Below are 25,661 nucleotides of genomic sequence, written 5' to 3' on the forward strand. Positions count from 1 at the left end.
GTCCAAAATATATCTAACCCTTGCCAATATCGATATATTCTTTGCCATTTTGTGCTGAACATATCTGATATGAGATTTCAAAAAAGCAAGGATAGCGCCTATGATACATGCTATCCTTGCTTTTTTGTTAGGCAGGTAGTGGTTATAGTTAAGGTTAGGATAGGTCTACAGGAAATGAATGTAAGTCAATGTAAAGTCTCCACAAAGAATGAAAACACAGCGTGAGTGTGTGTGTGTGTCTTAGAGGACACAGTCACAGAGAGGAAAACTTAACTTTCCAGTCAGCAGTTTAGCTTCAACTTGCTCACCTCCACCAAGTGAGATCTTTCTTCTCTCTCTCTCTCACTGCCTCTGCCCTTTACTGGCCCCTTCTTTACCCTTTTCCATGCTTTGTTTATTTTTCCCTTTCCCTCTAGTACACAGTCCCTCTTTGCCATTTTCTGTCATTCTCCCTCTCGCTCTCTCTGTAACTCCCCCTCCCTGTGTGACTGCTCTTTCAACCTCCTGTAGGAGCGGTTTCAGGCCACTGTGGAAAGGCTGTCCATTAACTTAACTTACCATGCAGTAAAGTGGAAAATATGATTTTGTATGTGTGTGCAGCAGTGGAGGGACTTGGTGACCTCCCAGCCCCTCTCATGGGCAACCACTGAGGGTTTCGGGAATATCTGACTGAAGAAACAGATGGTGCATATACACTGATCAGCCATAACATTATGACCACAGAATAAAGTGAATACTGATTATATCATTACGCTGGCACCTGTCAGTGTGTGGTGTATATTAGGCAGCAAGTGAACATTCAGTCCTCAAAGTTGATGTGTTGGAAGAAGGAAAAATGGGCAAGTGTGAGGATCTGAGTGACTTTGACAAGGGCCAAACTGTGATGGTGAGATGACTGGGTCAGAGAATCTCCCACACTGCAGGTCTTGTTGGGTGTTCTTGGTCTGCAGTGGTCAGTACTGACCAACAGTGGACTAAGGAAGGGCAAATGGTGAACTGGTGACAGGGTCATGGACGTCCCCAGGTGATGATGAGGTTGACCTACAGTATATTAAACTTTTAACTTCCATTTGTATTTTTCAAAAAATTAAGATTTATTTGAATCTTTGTTAAAATGGTTGAAAATGAGAAATACTGTACATTGGTCTCTATGAAGAGAAAGAGTCGGGGGCTGTAGTGGTGATATCACACCTGGAGTGGTGAGGCTGTTGGATTGGTCTAAAACATTCTCTCTAACTCGTCCTCATGACCAGTTTTCATTCCTTTTATATAAGTTTCTCACTGAATTGTAGACACATCTGTGCTCTTCCTGACAGTAAAACTGTGGAAGCAAATGGATTCACAGAAGATGCACAGTGAGCTGCAGAGTGACACCAGTACCAACCAACTGCCACATTGACCCCTATATAAACAGTATTAGGCAGGTGGTCATAATGTTATGGCTGATCGGTGTATGTGCCTGTGTAGGTGTGTCTACCTGTGTAGTTGGGTGGACAAATGCAGGTATAGTTGTTGACTCCATCGATGCATGTAGAGTTGTTCTCACAGTCATTGTCTTCACAGTCATCTGGGTTTATCTCACAACGGTGGCCCTCGAAACCGGGTGGACACACACAGCTACACTCACACACACAGAAAATATCATTAGATGGTCAATGGGCCAGATCTGTGCACACACTCCTGCTGCACAACTTGAAATAAAATCAATCAGTCAGTTCAATCAGAGGCTCAAATTCACATCCCCTTAAATTCTTCTATAAGAGCTTTAAAGAAAAACATTTCCAGGGGGATTTCCTCCATCCTGTGTTGGATCTTCCACACCACTGGCATCAACTCATAACTATATTTAGTGGTCCAACAAGAGACACCATTTCATGCTTCATTCTATAGCAGAAATACATTTTTAACATGGCTGTTCAAAGTTTAAACTATGACTGCCAAATGCTACTTGGCTAAAATGTAGAGAAGCAGTCGTCCCCATCAAACTAAGCGCCTATGATACATGCTATCCTTGCTCTTTTGTTAGGGGATGTCTCATTAATGGACATCACAGGTCAGTGTTCATTAAGCTTCCCCAGCCAGTACTGACAGTCATTGGTTACCCCCACCCTGTCAGTCTGCTGGTTTCTGAAGGTTAAACTCAAAGCTGCATTATACAATTTTTAATCTTTAGGGTGCAGAACAAACTCAGCACCTAGGATACAGTGAACACATACATTTGTTTCTGGCTATTGCATTAGCCATAATGTGGGCTACGTAGTGATATAACACACACACAAAACAAAATAAGCATCCCATTTGTAAAAGCAACAAAGCTGCCATATTGGGTGTTGATGATCCATGGTTTGGCACAGTGGACGGCCCTTCCATATTATGTTATTTGAATGAATGACCAAAAATGTATAGGGCCTTTAAATGCAACCAGATAATGGATTTCCATCTTTATTAAAAGACAGTGACACCTCAGTTTGCAACAACACACACATACATGGAGAGGGATGAAGAAAAATAATAAAAGAAAGTGTAGGAGCGAGAACGATGAGCTAAGATATTACATGAGAAACAAGGACAAACAAATACAAATGAGAAGAGCACCGCCAGCACTGAGAGGGTCAGAGAGCACTGTTCCACAAATCAAATCCTCATCTTGACATTTAAACTATATAGTTTGACAAATGGGCCACTGCTAAAAACCAAGGCTAATTGGACTTTGGATTGAATAACCCCAACAGATTATATAACATGTTAAAATGTCAAAGAGGTCTGGCTTCGACTCTTTCTGTCTTTCTCTGTCTGTTGCTGCATGTCTCCCAGAGGGCACAGTTATCTACCTGTGTTGGTATTAACATTGAGAGAAGATCTGTAAAGGGTAAAGAGACCCTTAATAGCATTACCACACAGGATGTTAAAGGCCAGATGCATATCAAAGCCTTTCAAAGGGCAAAGGGCTTGTTAAGGGGCTTGAGGTAGAGACTAATCTGGTTAAGATATTGATGACATTTGTTTCAGTCAAAGTGGCTGTTTGTTTCTTTGTTCTTTCATAGAGTTTCAAGAGTGTAAATTCAATGTTTAAAGTGGTTTGCTTCAATTTAATGGCTACAGGACTGTCATTCATACATGCAATATGTTTTTACTTTGGCTGTTTTGATTACTTTTGGTATGTGGCCTTTTACCAAAGTTATAATTTATATCTCTTGGTACATATTTCTAAATTAACCTGAGCACACTTGCTTTAGTTTCTTTGTCCAAAGGAGATTAGTTATTAGATGAGAGTGGACAGGGGAATATAGCATTTAAGATTTTAGGTCATGGCTGAAGAGCATGTTAATACTTTTTTTTTTCCATCATTCTACAAAACAACTACAGAATATAAAGTTATAAAACTGCACAAAAATGCAGCAGTGGTCTAGATATGTGAGAAGCAAGTTTGAGATCCTAGATCGACTGGGAAATGACGGGTCAGAAAGTGAAGGAGTGATGTTCTGCTATCTGCTCCCTCAGCCGCTACCACTGGGAGGCTCTTGACCCCCAATGTGTCCAGTCAAACGCTGTGATTGTGTTGGGCAGCTCCAAGGTGTGACTGTGTGAAACTGTATAAATGTAAAGCAGGGAGCTCCTGGAAAGCAGATAGCATGTGCAGTATGCTTTCCCAGGATGAATAAAGAGGTCAAAAACATTATGGATCACATGTTTCTGCTTAAGTTATATCATCTTGAGTGCATGAACTTAATAACTGCATTTGTCAATGTAACACTTGCCAAGTGTTTAGACAAGGAATTATTAATCTCTAATTAAGGGCCAACAAGCTGGAATAGGTTCGGCTACATGGAGCAATGTGTGGTGTTCAAATGAATCTCACAAACCATATGTTTGAACACTTTCTTACTGTATTTGAACGTGTGCACATATACAAAACAATTTAGATAACTAAAATAATGAAAAATATGGAAAATGTATAAACCAAAATAACAAAAGCTTAACCGTGTTGTCTTTTTTTCTCTTCACAGACCAATATCAAAAAACTAAGTAATCCCTCCTCCCTGTGAGGAACAAGTAAATCTTGAATAATGGTTTACTTAGGATATGTTTCCTTTTTATGTCTGCAATATCATAGGGTGCACCCAATCTAAATCTGGTATCCAATGTGGAGTGGAATCCAATTGGATAATTTTCAAATCCAAATCCTTTTCGAATCAATCAACCATACAAGAATCCAAGACAGGGATGACAGTTTTAAAATGTACCATTTTATATAACATACTGTCTATTGTATTGTTGTACCTGAAGTGGTCTTCATGGCGTGGTTGAATGTGGCAGGTTCCTCCATTAGAACAAGGGAAACTAATACAAGCATTGATGGGTAGTTCACAGTTTTTACCCTGGAGGAGAGGAGAAGATAAGTCAAGGCAGGGAAGTTAAGAACTGAATATCGGATATTTTTCTAGAAGACCGTCGTGGTCCAAGAATGCCTTCAAACCCCTTTACTACTAACACCTCTTACACAGTGCCTCTGACTCTACAGTTATAGGAGTGTGAGATCATTCTTCCTTCTGATTCACCATTATATATTCCTCTCCCTTTCCGGTCTTCCATACCCTGGATACTGACATACAATAAGTAGAGGAAGTAATAAGCTGCATGCTAATGATGGAAAAGAAAATGCCCAACTGAAGGGTGCCTGGGTGGTGCAGGGGGAAAAGCCAGGGGTGGGGGAATTAAGTTATATGACATGACTTAAGTTAGACTTAGGTAACAAATTGGAGGACTTGAGATTTGCTTGACCAACACTGGTAAAAGACTCAACTTGACTTTTACTTGGTGTTCATGACTTTTTGAGACAGTTGTCAAAATTACTTCACCTTTTTAAATTAAATATTAACATTTTTGTAGATACTGAAAAGTTACATGTTGCTTTGGTTTGGGTGGTTTCTAGTGCAATGCATGCAAACCTGGCAACCTTCCAGAACGCAGCAGACCAGCAGAGGGTAACGCAGGATGCAGTAATGGAGGGAACTAGTCCAAAAATAAAATTCATTAAAGCCATGAATACCTTTAAATTTAATAGCAAAGGGTTAGTTTATAGCCTACGAATGCACAATTAATAATCAGATATGTGATATTCCCATAACCATTCCTATTCCCACATGGCCACTGTCTTTTATCGGATTTAAATGTTGATCATCAACATTTTGTATGACTTCACTTATGACTTGCTTGAGATATAATAGGGACTTTACTTAACTGGCTTGATTCTCACCGCAGTAATTTCCTAGAGCCTTGAAGGCTAAGACTTGCTTGTGACTTTCACATGTGTGACTTACTCCCACCTCTGATAAAAACACTCACCCACCACCACAGAGACATACAGTATGTTCAGTTTCCATCACCAGCCGAATGATTGAATCCAGTTGGCAGCATTGTTTTGAAGTGGGAATCTATGGAGGGATCATATTTTATCACTACACTAAAATGTCACAATTGTTATGAAAAGAATATTTCTGTGTTACTTAAATTAAAGCTGACCTAATACAGGGTGACATACAATTTGTAAATATTAATGCCTTTTTGTAGAAAAATAAAGTAAAGTAGGCCTTTGATTAATTGCTCTTCTAACACACACCTGTTTTCTGAATAAACAGATTTCACTTGGAACTGTGTCATGTACCTAAGCCCTGCACAGACACACTTTCTCAACATCAAACCCTGCAGCTGTAGTTTTAATTTCAAACTCACAAACCTTTGGCTGCAAACACATCCACTTCCTCTGATCAAAGCCAAGACGTTTATTCTTGTTCTCCCTCTTCATCCATCTTCATTATTTCCTTCTCATTTTGCTTTTTTATTGTAGCTCTTTGTTTGTTTTGTTCACTTCCTTTCGTTCAACCCCCCTCTTTTTCACTGTTCCTTTCTTCTACACGTTTTCTCTCTCAAAGCATTTAAACCTTTCTTTCTTCATTTCTTTCTCTCTTCTTACACAGTTACCTCTCTCATTCTCCAGTAGCTTACAGTAAATGTCTCCCCCTCCTTTGTCTTCCCTCTCTCTTTCTCCTTCTCTCTCCCCCTCTTTTGTTCCCTGCTGCTCCTTTTTTGATTCCCTTTTAATTAACGTTGTTGCGGTGGATGCCCACACAGGAAAAAAATAAATAAATAAAAATACACAGGCATGTACATGCACAGACACACATACACACACCAACAGTCCCTGTTTCCCAGTGAGTGACCTTGGCAAGTGATGTTTTAATTAAAAGCAAGGCAGAGGCTTTGTCCTCCTGTTAAACCCTAAAGGTTAAGAGGTGTGTGTGTGTGTGTGTATGTGTGTACATGAGATCACAAGTGTATCTTTAAAGTGCTTGTACACACACAAGCACAAACACATGTACATGTACACAGGAACTCCCACGGAGGCATGAACCCACTAATCTCCAAACATGCATGAAAACAAACAAGTGGGTAATGTGACATATACATATATACATATGTAAATCCACAGACATATGCACACAATTATATTCCACACACACTCCTCCAGTGCAAACTGCCCTCTCAGCAGTAGATTTTTACATCTTTTCTAATGCAGGGCCCTGACAATTATTATACCCTTTGTCTTTTGATCAGTCAATACTTCCAGTGCAGTCAGCTGCAGTCATCATTTCTTAGTTGATGAACAGACAGATACATTATGCATGTAAGCCAACGCTAAGCCTGATAATACTGCTAATACCACAGGCTTATGCTGCATGGAAATCCATCTAGGATACCTTTCATGCATGCAGCCAATTCCAGGAAATGTAACACTTTCCTGCAACCATAGCTGCTGGATTTTTATCATTCAGAAGTTTTAAAACACAGATAAACCACTAAATAATGGCCAGTTAACTGAAAGTGCAGGTACCTGCTTAGGAACAGGGGATAGAAAATAGCAACACAATTAGGGTTCACTCTTGACAAAGCACTTTGGAAATGCTTTTAACAAGCAGCAAAGAGGATGGTAACAACCACGATTTACCAAAGCATTAAGTAAATAACTAATATTCATTTGCATGGGGCCATAACAGAGAACATATGTTAAGTTCAGTCAAACTCGCATATTAAAAAACCTATTCACTAACAAGAGTTAATGCTTTCAAATCTTTTTTTTCTTTTTATCAATTTAAAGAAAATATGTATTTGTACACTTACAATTTTACTATGAACTGCAGTGTTTTTGAGCTGAAGTACAGCTGGATTAAAAACCATCTAAGAGTTTGTTAAACCCAACATGCTATCTCCATTTAAAAGTTCCTCTCTCTGCTTCTATCTAGCATCTCACCTTGAATCCATATGGACAGGTGCAGTGGTAGGATCCAGTGGCATCAGAGACACAGGTGCCGTTGTTTTGGCAGGGGGCTGCTAGGCAGGGGGCGCACTTTGACATCAGACTGATGTCTGCTGGGCCTGAGAAAGAAGCAGGAACAGATGAGTAGAAAGACAAGGGGGAAGGAGGGAAGAAGATAAGAAGACAGAAAGAAAGCAAAGATGTGTCAAAGGAAAAGACATATTTATTTATTTAGTGCCAAAAGTCACCCCGACAGCCTTCCATTTAACAAATGGCATGCTAAGAAAAGGCCTTACTGGATAAGATAAGTTTAGAAGAGCCATGTCATTGGTTTCAGGGTTCAGGGCATGTAAAAAAACAAGGAGACGAAGAAGAACAGGGGCTCTGATTTTCCATGTGATGATGGGAAGTACTTCTATTGCATACTTCACGATTCACTTTAGACTCTATTTTCATCTATGAAACCTAGACCAACACTCACCCTACCATACTGTACATTCACAGCAAATTATGCCCATGTGTTACAGACACATGCAGGGTCATGATTTTCAAGATGTATCTTTTCCTGTGGGGACAAAGTCCACTTCTAAATTCTTCTCCCCTCTGGTCTGATAGCAAGAGCACCCTGGGATAATGTTAGAGGTTGAACTGCTCCTGCACTCTGTCCACACAAGAATGAAATGCAGCTGAGGCAATGGAGATGTTTTCATTCATTCTTTATCTTTGAACATAAGCAATTCTCTTTGAAAAATTAGCATCACTATTACTAAACTGAGCTGACAGAACAAAAATAATACCCAATACATAAGGGTTTGCTTGACTGGGAAATCTGTCTGACACCTTGAGGCAACTCAAAGTGGCTCACTCAGAATAATATGATTAGCTTTATTGCCTTCCACTTCTAATCGCAACTCTTTGTTTTGTCCCTGAGCCTGCGCCTGAAAATGTATCTTAAATGCATCCTACATTTCAATAAAATTAACTTGTTTGAAAAGAGACAATCTCATCAATGTCCCCTGAGGAGGAGGAAAAGCTACATAGAACATCTTCAAATAAACACCACAGGTTTCATTTCTTCTACACCATGTAGCCAAAGATCAAGAATGTAATACTAATACCAATCTAAACATTTCAAAGGAGCTAACTTCTTAATTATTTCTCTGAAAGGGAATGGGAATAGTTCAGATAGAAACGATTAAAAAACAGAACAAGTCTCACTATCAGTTTAATTGATAATTGATTGAGTGACCTGAGTCTTGCTCTCAAATATCACAGTTTTAAATGCCTTTCTATGCACTAATCTGTCTGAATCTGGGGATTAATACAATGCTGAAACTGGTCAACACTGATATGTACAGCCAAAAAGTAGAATAAACTGTAGTATGGGGTAGTACGGAAACAGAAGGGAAGAGGTAAACGAAATAAAGTGGAGACTGTTTACCTTTACACTGAAATCTGTTAAGTGGTGTGGTGAGCAGCAGCCTGTCAGCCATGTCAGCAGGTCCAGTACAGCGAGCAATGCCTGTTGATAACCAGCATATTTGCCATTTCTGTTTTACATACATGAGATCAGCTGCTTGCAAGGGCAGACTCCAAATTGTGGTGACAAGTACTTTAACAGCATATTGACAATGATTTTTCTTCTTACCAGGCTCTTTGAAGCCAGCCTTGACCCACTGTGAGAGCCAGCGCAGCTCACAGTTACAGTATAAGGGGTTGGCACCAAGAGCCCTAGACACACAATTAAAAGCATTGCAGTGACACATAACTCCCCTTGAAGACACTGTAGACCTACATACACAGATATAAAAACAAGGGGGTGCTTACAGGTGGGACAGAGAGGTCAGGTGGTTGAAAGCTCCTTCTGGGATAGTTGAAAGGTCATTACCATGGAGAGTCCTGGAGGGGAGCAAGAGACAAATGAGAGCAAGACAAGAGTGCTCATGAATAGGCTACTAGTTTTCCCAACTGCTAACTTTTTTTTTTTTTTTTTTTTGCAAAACTACACAAAAGTGGTCAAAATCATTCATATATCATTCACTGCACTATGCTCATTCAGCAAACACCTGCAATCATTACGATAAACCAATAAACTCAAATCATCACTCTTTGAACTTAATGACTACACCTTTTTCCAGGTCTAAGCACTTAGCCGCAACATTTGACACACCCAGTACTGTGGGATCCTATAAACAGGGCCACTGCCTTGCTTATCATCTCTGGAACAATGGATCCTACCCACCCAGAAGGTGGGAGACATCAGAGGGATGCTTGAGCTCAAGGGTCCCTTGCCATGCTACTTTGGGTCCATATAACACTGCACATCTATTTGCCTCCTAGCTCAACTTTCCAGGCACCACAAAAGTGGTCAAAATCATTCATATATCATTCACTGCACTATGCTCATTCAGCAAACACCTGCAATCATTACGATAAACCAATAAACTCAAATCATCACTCTTTGAACATAATGACTACACCTTTTTCCAGGTCTAAGCACTTAGCCGCAACATTTGACACACCCAGTACTGTGGGATCCTATAAACAGGGCCACTGCCTTGCTTATCATCTCTGGAACAATGGATCCTACCCACCCAGAAGGTGGGAGACATCAGAGGGATGCTTGAGCTCAAGGGTCCCTTGCCATGCTACTTTGGGTCCATATAACATTGCACATCTTGCCTCCTAGCTCAACTTTCCAGGCACCAGGTGAACCAGGGGCACCAGACCAGTCCCAGAACCTTATCTTTTGGGATTATACACCAGACTGCTCTGTTCGATGTTCATTCCAGCATTCACAAATCTTTTATTTCCTGCACACTGCATATTGTTTTCGGCATGTCTGTGGAAAGTATATGACAGAAACTATCACAAGAGAAAACTGTTTGGTTGCAGTAGAAGATGCCTATGGGGGTGTGCCTTTGGAAGCCGGCCGAAGGTGGATAAGGCACATCACAGCATGCATGTGTGTGTTGTCTGAGAGCACAGTTTGATTTTGACATGGAAGTCAGATGGCTGTACAGATGTGAGCATCATTTTGAGAATGTGTATGTAGTTTTCAGAAAATATGTGTTAGCAATTGGGAAAAACTGTAAACACAATACTGACCTTGTTCATTTGAACAGGTCACTTTTTGACCCATTGTTAATTTTATTGTATAATTAATTAATGTGATTAGGCATTCAGTGTTTCTTTATTCACATTATTTGCAGCAAGAAGAATGACCATTATTTTGACCTTAACGTCAGCCCAGGATGTTATTAGTTATTAATGCTACTTCTTCATCTACTTACACTGTGGCTACTATTGTACTGATCCAGCTGCGAGTATTCTGGAAGTCAGATGGCTTCTAAACTAGAAGCTGTGTTTGAGGCTTGCCCACAGATGACAGTGCTCTATTTGCTAATTTTACAGTGAATATCTGAACAAACCTGCTGCATCATATCCGTCATTTCAGAGGCAAATGAAACTGAAGACACAGCTGCCTAACACTCAATTTGCAGCAAACTAATATATCAGTCTAACTCTGACTTGCTGCATGCTGAATTATTTAAATTATATGTGGTTCCTAAGCTACAGACACACCACCACCCCCCATATAATGGGATATAAATAAAATATTTATGAAAGAATAACACAAAATAAACAGAAAGCTTATTTTCATCTTTGGGCTATAAAGTTTGTCCTAGTTCGAATGGAATATAAACTGTCTCATATGGTCATCTGGCAGACTGTGGTGTGTGTGTGTGTGTGTGTGTGTGTGTCACAGGAAGAAACTGTGGGCTGTGATGTGTATCAGTGTGAGCATGTGCATTTTTTGTTTTGTGCCTTTGGGTCTTTGCATGTGTTTGTGAGTGCAGATGTGTGTGTTTGATTTTTTTTGTCTCCAAGGGCCCAGAGACTGCAGTATGTGTGTGTCCTTGGTGTCTCGCCACTGAAGTGTGTTGCCTGCTGGATATAAGTTCACATTTCATTAGAGAGAAGGTCTGTAGCAGGGGACAGCTATCAAACCACCACTACTGGAAAACTGTGTGTGTACATAATTCACTGTGTGTAGGTTCAGACCAACATGTACAAGTATACATGCTGGTGATATGTGCACATATATTTGTGTGTGTGTCTTGTCTGTTCTCACAAATTTGCGTTTGTGTGTGCTTAATGTCTTTATGGGTTTGTGTGCATCTCTATGCATCTGTATATGGTGGTCTAACAGCCCCCGCACAAGGCTGGCCCAAAGGGGGTTGTGGGTAATGAGGAGGTGACAGTGATTGCTGCCTGGCAACCAGTTGCTATGTGGGGGCAGAGAGGGATCAGTCCCTACGGCAACATCAACTAAAATGAAAGGAAGAAAGGATGGAAGGTTAAAAAAGCGTTCAGTAAACTAACGCAAGGTGAAGAGATAGAGAGTCAATAGAGAGAGAAAAGGCCAGAAACAAAGCTGACTTTTGAGGGTGAGGTTTGTTTTCTAAACAAATGTGGATTATCTGTAGCAGAAGCAACAGTGTGTTTGAAGTTCATGAATGTAAATTTTAATTGATCTGACAACCACAAATTAAATTCCATTCACCTCCATCGTATTGGGTTGCAAGACTTGAAGGTGTATTTCATAAAACCTGGCAAAATAAAACTAAAACTACCTGCATGACAGCTATATGTGGGGAAATATGTTTTCTTGTAATTTAGTCGTAGCAACCTTTTAAGAGAAAGAGTCAAAAATGATTGTAATCATAGACTCATTTATGTAATATGCCATGTGAAATGATAAAGTGCTGGCTGAAAAGCTACTGTACATGCAGCATGTTTAAAAGAAATTCTACTGTCGACTGATGATCGTGATGAAAGCGTATGGTCACACTTGCCTGTCTGTGTTTAGCTACTTGCATGTGTGTGAGAGGATGGTCAGACAGCAATATTCATGTGCACGTTGCACATGTTGGTTTGTGAGGCAGAGGGTGGACAACCAGATGGATGACTGAGAGAAACAGAGGCTGAAGGTCGATTCATCAAACAACACCGGGCATATCGGGAGAAAAGGAGAAGAGGATGGATGGAAGAGAGAGAGGGAGAGAAAGAGAGGAGGGACACGAGGGAAGAGAGGAGCCAGAGCATACAGATAGAGAGGGAGTATTAAAGAGGAGATGAGAGATTGTCACTTTTATCTCTTTTAGTACCCTGAAACAACAAATGATTGGGTGGCTGACTCACTTTGTGACTGGGTCTTAACATGGCACTTGGCCTGGCACCAGGGGAGTGATTAAACTTTGATTTAGCTCAGTACTATAACTAGCAAAGGGAATGTTGAATATTGAATGCACTGCAGCACTTGAAGATGAGGCTTGCTACTCACAGCAGGCGAAGTGACTTGAGCCCGTCGAAGGCATGAACCGGGATGCAGCGAATCTGGTTGTAACTCAGGATGCTGGAACACAGAGGACATTAATAAAACAAGTTTCTGACTCAGAATGCTGCTTTTCACAGCATCATTTTCTTGCATATATTCATTTCAAATTATTTTCTCATCCTTTAGATCGTGGCCCTGAATACACGCAAATTAATGTAGATGGACCAAGAGCATAAAGAGACAGAGACTAGGAAGGACATCAGAAGTGACACAGTAGATTGGGATTTACAATAACTTAGAAAACCTGTAGCCACTGTAGGTTAAACAAGGGGAAATTAACAAGAAGGACACACATTAAATTAAGCAGTAAATTCAAAGTGTCAGAGGCAAATCTGACATGTTTATAACATCAAACATCTATACCACAATTAATTTTCACACTTTAAAAATTGCTAATGAACTAAAAATTAAGTTTGACAGCAAATAAAAAGGAAGGGGACAGAAAGGACAGAAATGTAATCATAGATTTTTAACAGTTGGCCATTTTAGAGTGGTATCATTATTGTAACATCATTTATCTTATATCCTGATAATGATCCTATGGTAAAACATTGACTGCCGCTGTCTGGTATGTATTGTATGCATCTTTAAGACAATAGTAGTCTAGTACTATGTTTATATGCATTTGATGGATCATGAAACACTCTCCTCCACTTCCACCAAGGTGTGCTGGTCAAGGAATTTAACACAGGGAAGTGCTCCAGAGGTGCTAACTGGGAGCTAACAGTAGCAGTCTCTGGTTGCACTACGCAGTTCCCAAGTATGAAGCAGTGCAACTGTATGAATTTTAAAGTGTCACCGTAAAAGCAGCAAATATACTCAGTCAAACTTTCCCTGGACACAAAAGCCAACAACTTGATGTAGAATCTGTGTAAAAAACTAGATTAACTAAAAACAATAAGAAAGAAACAAGCAGCAATTAAAAGATTTTGCATATCAGAAAGAATGGCAGCAAACATACAGTAGAGTTACAGTAAGGGGATTTTAAGAGGAGCTAAAGCAGGTAATAATTCAACAAGTTGATCGAGTAAGCTGAGAGAAGTGAAAGGGTTGTTTTGAGAACTTTGAAAAAGAAAGTCAAAGCTGGAAAGAGAGATGTAAAGAAAAAGTAAGGAAAAGACTAAATTAAGATGTACAGTAGTTACAGATGGCGAACAGGTCATAAAAGATCCTGGAAAATGTGAAGAAATATTGATGAGTGAAGAAAAAAACACTAAATTATCTAGTGGTTGATAAACTTACACACACAGACAACTCATGTATGACATTAAGACACGTAGCATGCTTGGCTATGGCAAGCAATCTGCGTTCTGCCGTGTTAACTTACAGTGTGGCTAGTTGAGTCATATTGCTGAAGGTGTATTGGGCCAGTGTGCTGATGCTGTTGTTGCTCAGGTCTCTGTGTAGATACAAACATACAATAAAGACACACAGACACACATACAGGGCATACTGCATATTACAGCAAGTGTCTAAACTATCTGCACAAAGATTTGGCATATGTATTCTCTTCAAGGTTATGTGAGTGGTACATACACTAGTGACAGCTGCTTCAGGGCGGCCAGCTCCTTGGGCACAGATGTCAGCATATTACCCTCCAGGTAACTGCAAAGGAAGAGTGCATAGTTAATGTAATATGCACACACACACACACACACAAGACAATCAGCTTAGCATAAAGACTGGAAGCAGGGAAAAACAACTAGCCTGGTTCTCTCTGCTTTTCCATCCACATAGCACCTCTGTGCACAATATCTGACAGTCCCCTTACAACCTTTCAGTGACGAGACTCTGGGAAGTCACTGTGTCTGTCATTTCTACTCACATTCTTATATTCTGATTTGTGTTAATCAAAGAAAAACTGAAACAGAACATATGAATACTTTTTAGCAGATGAAAGTGACATATAGCAAGAGAGGGAAAAAAAAGGCTGACATGTGGACTCAAGTGTTTGGGGACAGTTATGGTGGTCCATGCATTGCACCAGACAAGGAAGTGAATGATGCTTTTTAACACTAATCAAAAGGTTTGTCTCACGTTAGGCTGTACACTGATGTACAGGCAAGATTCTTGCAACTGTGTTACAGTACTACATTATACGTTTAAATATTTACAGGTAACTGTGGGGGACTAATAGTTTCATCATGTAACCTTCGACACTTTTACTAACCACTGCAAACATACACCACTCACCCACTGGTCCTTCTGTGTGTGTGAGAAACAAGTTAACATAAATATACAGTCAAGCAGATACACACTTTATGATCCACTGGTCTTTGGTGATCGTGATGAAAGCGTATGGTCACACTTGCCTGTCTGTGTTTAGCTACTTGCATGTGTGTGAGCGATCGTGGTGAAAGTGTATGGTCACACTTGCCTGTTTGTGTTTAGCTACTTGCATGTGTGTGAGAGGATGGTCAGACAGCAATATTCATGTGCACGTTGCACATGTTGGTTTGTGAGGCAGAGGGTGGACAACCAGATGGATGACTGAGAGAAACAGAGGCTGAAGGTCGATTCATCAAACAACACCGGGCATATCGGGAGAAAAGGAGAAGAGGATGGATGGAAGAGAGAGAGGGAGAGAAAGAGAGGAGGGACACGAGGGAAGAGAGGAGCCAGAGCATACAGATAGAGAGGGAGTATTAAAGAGGAGATGAGAGATTGTCACTTTTATCTCTTTTAGTACCCTGAAACAACAAATGATTGGGTGGCTGACTCACTTTGTGACTGGGTCTTAACATGGCACTTGGCCTGGCACCAGGGGAGTGATTAAACTTTGATTTAGCTCAGTACTATAACTAGCAAAGGGAATGTTGAATATTGAATGCACTGCAGCACTTGAAGATGAGGCTTGCTACTCACAGCAGGCGAAGTGACTTGAGCCCGTCGAAGGCATGAACCGGGATGCAGCGAATCTGGTTGTAACTCAGGATGCTGGAACACAGAGGACATTAATAAAACAAGTTTCTGACTCAGAATGCTGCTTTTCACAGCATCATTTTCTTGCATATATTCATTTCAAATTATTTTCTCATCCTTTAGATCGTGGCCCTGAATACACGCAAATTAATGTAGATGGACCAAGAGCATAAAGAGACAGAGACTAGGAAGGACATCAGAAGTGACACAGTAGATTGGGATTTACAATAACTTAGAAAACCTGTAGCCACTGTAGGTTAAACAAGGGGAAATTAACAAGAAGGACACACATTAAATTAAGCAGTAAATTCAAAGTGTCAGAGGCAAATCTGACATGTTTATAACATCAAACATCTATACCACAATTAATTTTCACACTTTAAAAATTGCTAATGAACTAAAAATTAAGTTTGACAGCAAATAAAAAGGAAGGGGACAGAAAGGACAGAAATGTAATCATAGATTTTTAACAGTTGGCCATTTTAGAGTGGTATCATTATTGTAACATCATTTATCTTATATCCTGATAATGATCCTATGGTAAAACATTGACTGCCGCTGTCTGGTATGTATTGTATGCATCTTTAAGACAATAGTAGTCTAGTACTATGTTTATATGCATTTGATGGATCATGAAACACTCTCCTCCACTTCCACCAAGGTGTGCTGGTCAAGGAATTTAACACAGGGAAGTGCTCCAGAGGTGCTAACTGGGAGCTAACAGTAGCAGTCTCTGGTTGCACTACGCAGTTCCCAAGTATGAAGCAGTGCAACTGTATGAATTTTAAAGTGTCACCGTAAAAGCAGCAAATATACTCAGTCAAACTTTCCCTGGACACAAAAGCCAACAACTTGATGTAGAATCTGTGTAAAAAACTAGATTAACTAAAAACAATAAGAAAGAAACAAGCAGCAATTAAAAGATTTTGCATATCAGAAAGAATGGCAGCAAACATACAGTAGAGTTACAGTAAGGGGATTTTAAGAGGAGCTAAAGCAGGTAATAATTCAACAAGTTGATCGAGTAAGCTGAGAGAAGTGAAAGGGTTGTTTTGAGAACTTTGAAAAAGAAAGTCAAAGCTGGAAAGAGAGATGTAAAGAAAAAGTAAGGAAAAGACTAAATTAAGATGTACAGTAGTTACAGATGGCGAACAGGTCATAAAAGATCCTGGAAAATGTGAAGAAATATTGATGAGTGAAGAAAAAAACACTAAATTATCTAGTGGTTGATAAACTTACACACACAGACAACTCATGTATGACATTAAGACACGTAGCATGCTTGGCTATGGCAAGCAATCTGCGTTCTGCCGTGTTAACTTACAGTGTGGCTAGTTGAGTCATATTGCTGAAGGTGTATTGGGCCAGTGTGCTGATGCTGTTGTTGCTCAGGTCTCTGTGTAGATACAAACATACAATAAAGACACACAGACACACATACAGGGCATACTGCATATTACAGCAAGTGTCTAAACTATCTGCACAAAGATTTGGCATATGTATTCTCTTCAAGGTTATGTGAGTGGTACATACACTAGTGACAGCTGCTTCAGGGCGGCCAGCTCCTTGGGCACAGATGTCAGCATATTACCCTCCAGGTAACTGCAAAGGAAGAGTGCATAGTTAATGTAATATGCACACACACACACACACACAAGACAATCAGCTTAGCATAAAGACTGGAAGCAGGGAAAAACAACTAGCCTGGTTCTCTCTGCTTTTCCATCCACATAGCACCTCTGTGCACAATATCTGACAGTCCCCTTACAACCTTTCAGTGACGAGACTCTGGGAAGTCACTGTGTCTGTCATTTCTACTCACATTCTTATATTCTGATTTGTGTTAATCAAAGAAAAACTGAAACAGAACATATGAATACTTTTTAGCAGATGAAAGTGACATATAGCAAGAGAGGGAAAAAAAAGGCTGACATGTGGACTCAAGTGTTTGGGGACAGTTATGGTGGTCCATGCATTGCACCAGACAAGGAAGTGAATGATGCTTTTTAACACTAATCAAAAGGTTTGTCTCACGTTAGGCTGTACACTGATGTACAGGCAAGATTCTTGCAATTGTGTTACAGTACTACATTATACGTTTAAATATTTACAGGTAACTGTGGGGGACTAATAGTTTCATCATGTAACCTTCGACACTTTTACTAACCACTGCAAACATACACCACTCACCCACTGGTCCTTCTGTGTGTGTGAGAAACAAGTTAACATAAATATACAGTCAAGCAGATACACACTTTATGATCCACTGGTCTTTGGTCGTCTTTCTCTCTCTCAGGTCATAAGTAGGTCATGTGGACAGTATGATGGAGTGTCTTCTTCAGCCTGATCAATATGTAATCACTGGTATTGACCCCATAGAGCAGGCCTATTTCACAGCTAGAGGGATTTCTGTGTGTGCATGGGTGTGTGTGTGTGTAATAACTGACATTCCCCATGTGAGTTTTTTTTCCCTACTTTTTTCAAAATTCCCTAACTTCGATTAACATTGTTTTATCTCTTGTTTTATCCTACATAAATTGAAACAGTTACAATCATTATAGACATGCCCTTTATTAGACACTTTCTTTTTAACGAGAATCCCTACTAGCACAACAAAAAAAGGCAATTTACAAGATGTAAAGCTGTCATTTAATGGGAAATCATGAGGTAAATAAATGATTACCACTATTATTAATTAGATAAATTCTCTCTCACAAGTTTCTTTTTGAGTACAATCTATCTACAAAAAACATCAAAATATTGTACTAGGCAAAAAATATGGGGGTTGAAGACAAATCTGTGGTGATTTATATAGTGTATGTATGACAAACATCCAAACAAACACATAAACACACAAATTTCTGTAGGACTCACATGACTATAAATCCATCAAGTCACACAGGAAGAAAAGAAAGAGTTCCTGGAGCGGCAGAGGGCAAACGGCTGCATCGATACTGCACTGTAGCAATGTGTGACTGTATGTGTGTGTGTGTGTGTGTGTGTGTGTGTGTGTGTGTGTGTGTGTGTGTGTGTGTGTGTGTGTGTGTGTGTGTGTGTGTGTGTGGTTGTGACTTAGCATGTTGAGAATAAGAAGAGACAATTTGTGATTGCGTGCATGTACGTGTCTGCTAGTATGTTCACTGGTTTTTGTGTCAGTTTATTTGAGCGTGCACATCCTTGTGTTTTCGTTTGTCTGCATATGTGTAACTCACAGCTCTGTGGTGTCCTTGGGAATGCCCTTGGGCAGAGAGTGCAGCCCTCTGTTGCTGCATCGCACCACGCTGTCTGAGCACGTGCAGACGTCAGGACAACCAGATGCAGGAAGACAACCGTTATCCTCAGCACCTGGAGAGAGAGGAACATTAGCGAAAGAAGGAGGGGAAGAAGGATGAAGATAGAGAAATTCAAAAGTGGACAGAGATGAGAAAGAGAAAAATGACAACAAAGAGAAGAAGAGGACAAAGAAAGGAAAACAGAAAAAGAGGTGTTGAAAAGGTTATAGGAATAAGGGAGGGAGAAAGAGTAAAAGGAGAGCAAAGAGAGAGAAAGGGATGATAGATATAAAGACTAAACTGTGGCAATTGGTCAACTCTACTCTGCACTCAGCACTTTTAAGAGCACTTTATAGTCCATGTCAAATGACCAGAAGCTGCTACAATCAGCTTGCACCAGTGTGGTTCAACATCTGGCTGATTGTAATAATTCTAACACTCAGAGATAAGACGTATCTGAGACTAAATGGTTGTTCTTGGCAATAAAACTGCTCCCATTTCTTTGACTGACAGACAAACTCACACACACCGCTTTAATCTAGTGCTGCAGTATGTAAATAGTTGAACTGTGCTCCCAAATGTAAAACAAGCCGAGTTAAAACCATAATGAAGGATAATGAAGAGTGGACACTAAGCCAATCATAACACAAGTGCAATCTGAGTTTGTGCGTATTTGTGTGTGTGTGTGTGTAGAGTGAGAATGAAGACTAGGGAAGAGAAAAGCAAAGTATGAAATCATTTATGCCCATACTTTGTTCATTTGTACCAATATGCCACCATGTGCTGCAGAGATATCCTTGCATGTGTGTAAGTATATAAGCATACTTACCTGCATATTTTGAGTTTAGTGCACATTCAGTTTGTTAAACAGCTATCTATTCCTCCCCTATGGCCATTGTCATTCATTTTGTAGTTTCTTAATTGTGCTAATGCCTAAATGTCAAGTAAATATGGGTATATGTGCCCTGTGTAGAGCAATGTGTGCAAGCTTGGAAGTCCACAGGGAGGTGTAGCCGTGGGCTGACTCGTTCTACAGTTGGCTGATTGAACTAACATCTAAATGTGCCCTAAATATCTTCTCACAAATTGAATTAACTTTATCTTTCCCCTGGCTGCCCCCAAACAACTTAATAGCTATTTTACTCAACTTTAAATGGACCGGACATGGGGACCTTGGTTATACAGTAGTGTATACTGTATGTATGCCTATGTTTCTTTGTTTCTTTACTACTGAGATCCACTTTGATATTTACACCTTCAGAGTACAGACATTTTAGCTTTGCTAAGAGGTTACATGTAGTTTGTTTTTCTGACCGTCAGCAGGTATCTACAAACCTTTCTGAACTGAGGTACTTGAGCCAAAGAGCAATTCATTTGATTCATTTGTAGTTTAGGTCTGTATGACAAAAATGAGTTTACCTTTATTACTTCCTGTATGTTGTATTATGTTAATTAAAATTAGAATTGGGGTCAGAAAAGTTAAATGTACATATATGATATTAGCTTTGATGTAAGGTCCTGGTAAGGATAGCAGTACAAGGGCTTGAGTCTGTATTAACTATTCGAACTTGTTTGTGCAGCTGAGTGAGCTTGAAGGTAGATTTGTGTGTGTGTGTGTGTGTGTGTGTGTGTGTGTGTGTGTGTGTGTGTGCAAAAGACACAAGAATGAATATTAAGATCTGATACCATCTTAAAGATTCCTTACTGAGCCAACCCACTTAACTCCTTTCCAAACTCATTTTCAGTAAATGGTTGCAGCACAGCTACAGGAAATTAGAAAAGTATAATGAATTCAAAGAAACTCAGGAGGGGGAGAGAGAGGCAGAACGAGATGGAGCAAGCAAAATGGGGAGATCAAAAATAGTTTAAATTGTTAAGCTAAAAAGGAAAAAAATGGGAAAAGAAAGATGTAATAGACAGGAGAGCCAGACCACACTTTGTGGCATCAAACTTGGCAGTGGAGCTGACAGCCTAATTCAGTACAGGCAGGCATCGTTTTGGTCACAGCAACGTCACTGTGGAAACCACAAGCTGATGTCATGTAAGGCTGCTGTTTGCCAGTGGTTACTGATCACTCTGTCCTCACAATACCCCGCTGAGGATGTGTATATGTGTGTGTACTGTACATGTATCTGCAGACTTAAGACATGGAATTTTGAAGTGAGTATCTGGAAGGATTGTTACAAAAGGTAAGAATCAGATCTGAAGATGTGCCCACTTCAGTCGAGTCCAGTACAAACAAAAAGACCTGACATACCTGGTGATGTTATCAGATTTCAATTTAATATCAGTTAAATTACCTTAAAAACAGCTTATTTTCCTTGTATTTTTGGGAGATATGGGAATTAGGAGTTAGTCTTAAGGCAATTAGGGCACTCATTGTTAGTCAATGTGGGTAAAAACCCTTATGTAACAATACAAATATAAAGGTTATTCTCTCTTGACCATTTGCTCACCAACAGATGCTTCACTGCAGCAGGCATTTCTAGGCATGTCACAGTTTTACAGGTAATTTAAAGTCTTATTTTCCTTCCTCCCATGACCGACCTTCATTTCTCATAAAAGACTCCATTAAAAACTTTACTAAAGGTTATGCTGGACATTATTACAAAACATTAAACAACTTTCCTTGGGGAAGTTTTCTAAAAGCTCCTTAAAAACTAGAGAATGTATTCAGTGACTGAGACAAATAAGAATAATGCAGATATTCAATTTAGCATCCATTCATTTGACATATGGTCTTATCTGCACAGGTCACATGGCTGCTGACTGACACCTGTCATTTGCCCCACATTTCAGGCTGTGACATTTCTGGCTTCCTGACATTTTCTATGGAGCCAAAGACAATCATTAAACCTGCTGTATGAGAGAATGAAGCTCACCGTCACATGTGAAGTCTGGGGTAGCCACGTCCTGGATGGGGATTTCCTTCAGGAAGGCTGGCTTCTGACAGCGAGGGTTTCCGCTGACCACCCTGGTCTTCTTCAGCCACTGACCCAGCCAGGCCAAGTGACAATCACACACATATGGGTTGGAGAGGAGGTTACTATGGAAATAAAACATGCCAGCAATAGACAGAGAAGGAAATTGTTGAAACACGGTCATTGCTGCAGTACTTCAATTTTCTACAAAATAATAATAATGCTCATTTGACAAATGGCTTCCTCAAATTTTGCCTTCATGAAAATTATTGATGCATAAATTCTGAGTGATCAGATGTCATCCATCGAGACACTCACTACAGATTTACAGTCGCAACACGTAAGAGGGCTGTGTCTCACAAAGCAAAATTGACAACAGAAAAGGTACACAAAGCAGAAATGATAGATTATTAGATACTCATGTCAGGGGCCATTCCCAATGTTTAAATAATAATAATGTATGAGTATTAAGTATTATAATTTGTATAATTCAATGTACACTGTAAACCATATTGTAAACTGTTGCCTTTAGGTCATAAATAGTCATTAGTCATTATTTATTAGTCATAAAATATAAGAATAATTTGAAATAGAACACAAAGAGGTGAGAGGATGAGCAAGAAAGGAAACAAAAGAGCAGCACAGAGAAAAGGTTATCAGTTATTTTTATTCATTTTGGAAAGTACAAGATAAATTTAGAATGAAAAAGACAAGGTGGCAGAGAGAGAAATAAAAAAGGGAAAAGGTTATCTGTGCATTTTATTCATTTTTGTCATCTCTCATTGCATTTTGTTGTCTTTGCAATAAGACTGCTCATGTAATATTTATGCCAAGCCATATTTAAACTGAATGGGGTGGGACAGTAGGAAGCATCTGCAGCACATACTTGAAAGCGGTTGTAGAGATCCTTACTCTTCTGGCACATCCGAATGACAATGATGCATAAATTTAAGATTTTATTTTTAAATTAAATGTGTGACTGGCCTCATTGAAATCAGAAACACGTAAGCTTATATTTCTTTAGGTTAATGGCACATATTGACAAAGATGGTTCAAAAATATCAAGAGTGAAATTGTTTTCTGTTGCAGCAGACTATTCTGATTTATATTATAAGATAAGGTAATTTCTTGTCTGATGTCGCAAATGATTTACAATGTAAAATGTTACAAAAAAAGGAAACATATCAATACTGGAAATTGGAAACTTAATGTTTGGAAATTGACCATGTGTTTAGCTTCAGAGATCCATAAGTTTTAAAACATCAACAGTGAACTGAACAAATAAACTAACTAACTAATGTATTATTCTGCTTGTTTCTACCTTGCACTAAAAAGAAATAAAAGTAGAAAACTTTGATAGCAAATAGTATATTAGCACATTGACTTTCACTATGTCTACTGCTGAACTATTAAACCTGGATGTTGCTCTTTTTGTACTACAGTTTTAATGTTGTGTTACTACAGATAGGGACAAGTTATTTCCTTATTTTCTTGTAATGAATTGACCTCACTGCATGGCAACCAAGCCTAAGATAAATCCCTTCCTTCCTTTTCTCTGTGTTAATCTTTTAATTAAATAGACACAATAATAGCAAAAGTGAGAAAGAGAGAAGAAGAGAAAAAAAGGTGAAAGATCCATCCTTCTGCCACACCACAGGGTGGTGATGCATTCAAAACGCATTCATGTGTTACTGCAAAAGGCCAATGGAAAAGTAATGCTGAAAAAATGAATGATGACAAATGACAGCGATGAAGGATATGTACTGTATGTACTGTATTTATTTGAGTAGTGTTGATCACTGATAATCACGAACAGCCTCACTGAGCAAACCTGAGTTTATGTAACAAAGCAGCCATCTATCTTCCCTCTCTACTGTCCCCATTTTGTCTTTGTTGTCTCCCGCCTTTCCTCCCAAAACAGTGAAGTAAAAATGTGAATCGAAGTTGACAGGTACATGACAGGACAGAGAGCAAGGACAAAAGGCAGAACAAGGGAAGGATGCATGGAATAAAGAAAGAGAGCAGAGATGATATGAGGAGACTTCTCTGGCATATGTGGGTGTGTTCATAGTAGCAAATATATATATATATATCAACCTATAATGTTTTATTAAACTGATAAAACCAAATTTTTAAATCTTTCACAGGGTGGTCAGAACAAAAAACACGCCAATTTAGTCATTTCTCTCTTGCCTCCCACTCTCTGCTTCCTAACAATGATGTTATATGTCAGATTAATACCTGTCATAACTGTATTTCATGGCAGTTGTTTCATACTTCTCTGCACAATTTAAAAACCAGTCAACACTTTCATACTAATGAAAGCATTCTCCATAAACAAAAAACGTAAAAGAACTCGTATGCCACCCAAGAATTCCCATCTTGGTTGCAGCAGGTGTGTGCATCTTTGGGAGGAAACAAACAAGCTTGGAGATGCTTGTGTGTGTCCATGCATGTATGGATGTGCAGATGCTTAGATATATTTAGCTTTGATAACAAATATCCTGGGATCCAGACCAATCTAGTCGGTAATGATGGAGCGCATCTGTGAGGAGAACAGTGCCCAGAGAGCAACATGTGAGCAAATGTGTGTGTGTGCTTGTGTGTGTTGCAAGGTAAATTACTCCCACAGAAGGGCTTGAGTGAACAATTAAGAGAGGGAGAGACATAAAGAAAGAAACAGTGATGAAGGAGATGAAGTGATGCTACAGATTTGAAGACAGACAAAAAAAGACTGGGACATACATGGAAATATACTGTAGTGGGAATAATGGGCAATAGAAAGAGTAAGAAATGCCGGCTCACATGGTGGACAGGGAGTGCAGGGTTGAGAAAGCTCCCGGGGCGATGCTGGAGATCCTGTTGTCGTACAGCGACAGCAGACGCACCGAGCTCAATCCCGTAAATGTACTGTTGTCTATACAACTGATCTGGTTGCTCCGCAGCATTCTGGAAAAATGCATAGCAAATATTTAGAAAATGAATGCTAAAAGGTTTTTGTTTGCACATTTTGTTTTACCAAGAAGGCTAGAGACTGCACTGAAATCTAGTCTTTAAGTATACACTCTCAATTTTGTGTTTATACCTTACTGTCCAAATCTTAAATGAGTATATTAAAGTTCAAACATTAAACTGAGAAACCAAGAATTGATTACACACTTAATTTTTCTTTAAGGGATATTGTATAACAGGCAGTCTTAAGGTTTGTTCTGAAAAAAAAGTGACGCAGTGAAACAGTTAGTCTATAGAACAATTCATAAAAATACTAAATGTAGGCTACATACTTTGAACTGATAAAAAAAAAACAAATAAAGGCAATAAAAGAACATAATCTACAATGAAACAAACAGATAAAACAGAAAGCTGAGGTAAATTCAAACCAGTCCTCATTTGACGGACTGCTGTTTCCTGCGGTAAACCGTACTCATTTCCTGTATTTGCACTGCGTTGTGCTTGCTTCCAGATTGTTTAGGAATTAAACTCACTATTTTCTAGGTTCATCTGAATTTTTGAGTGACAACATACGCTTGCACCACTTAAAGCACTTGTTTTGCAGAAGTTCTTGCTAACTACCAAATTTAACTTGCTACTTTAGGTCGGCTAGTTTAGAAGCTAGCTAAGCTAGTAGCTTAATCGAGAGCAATGGCTTCCCCCTCTTCCTCTCCTCCTTTCTCTTGCTTGGAGTGTCGCATGTTCAGTTATTCCTCTGCCTCCTTTAGCGATAATGGTACTTGTAATAAATGTCAGATGCTAGCAGCATTGGAGGCGAGGCTCACAGACTTAGAAGCGCGGATCCACACCATGGAGAATAGGCCAGCTAGCTATGCCCA

The 25,661-nt window shown here is 39.5% G+C and overlaps 1 protein-coding gene across 1 annotated transcript in view; it reads right to left on the bottom strand.

Moving 5' to 3' along the window:
* Positions 1 to 25,661, bottom strand: part of slit3 (slit homolog 3 (Drosophila)) — a 241,060-nt gene that overhangs the window by 23,328 nt on the left and 192,071 nt on the right. The window contains exons 19-30 of the mRNA XM_020607480.1: positions 24,637 to 24,780; positions 21,793 to 21,956; positions 18,851 to 18,983; positions 17,172 to 17,240; positions 16,963 to 17,034; positions 15,582 to 15,653; positions 9,143 to 9,214; positions 8,964 to 9,046; positions 8,757 to 8,837; positions 7,310 to 7,434; positions 4,282 to 4,379; positions 1,478 to 1,617 (exon numbers count right to left, since the gene is read on the bottom strand). Of these exons, the coding sequence (XP_020463136.1) occupies positions 1,478 to 1,617; positions 4,282 to 4,379; positions 7,310 to 7,434; positions 8,757 to 8,837; positions 8,964 to 9,046; positions 9,143 to 9,214; positions 15,582 to 15,653; positions 16,963 to 17,034; positions 17,172 to 17,240; positions 18,851 to 18,983; positions 21,793 to 21,956; positions 24,637 to 24,780 (1,253 nt within the window). The remainder of the gene's footprint in view (positions 1 to 1,477; positions 1,618 to 4,281; positions 4,380 to 7,309; positions 7,435 to 8,756; positions 8,838 to 8,963; positions 9,047 to 9,142; positions 9,215 to 15,581; positions 15,654 to 16,962; positions 17,035 to 17,171; positions 17,241 to 18,850; positions 18,984 to 21,792; positions 21,957 to 24,636; positions 24,781 to 25,661) is intronic.

Source organism: Monopterus albus, unplaced genomic scaffold, assembly GCF_001952655.1.
Source record: "Monopterus albus unplaced genomic scaffold, M_albus_1.0 scaffold86.1, whole genome shotgun sequence".
Taxonomy (NCBI): Eukaryota; Metazoa; Chordata; class Actinopteri; order Synbranchiformes; family Synbranchidae; genus Monopterus; species Monopterus albus.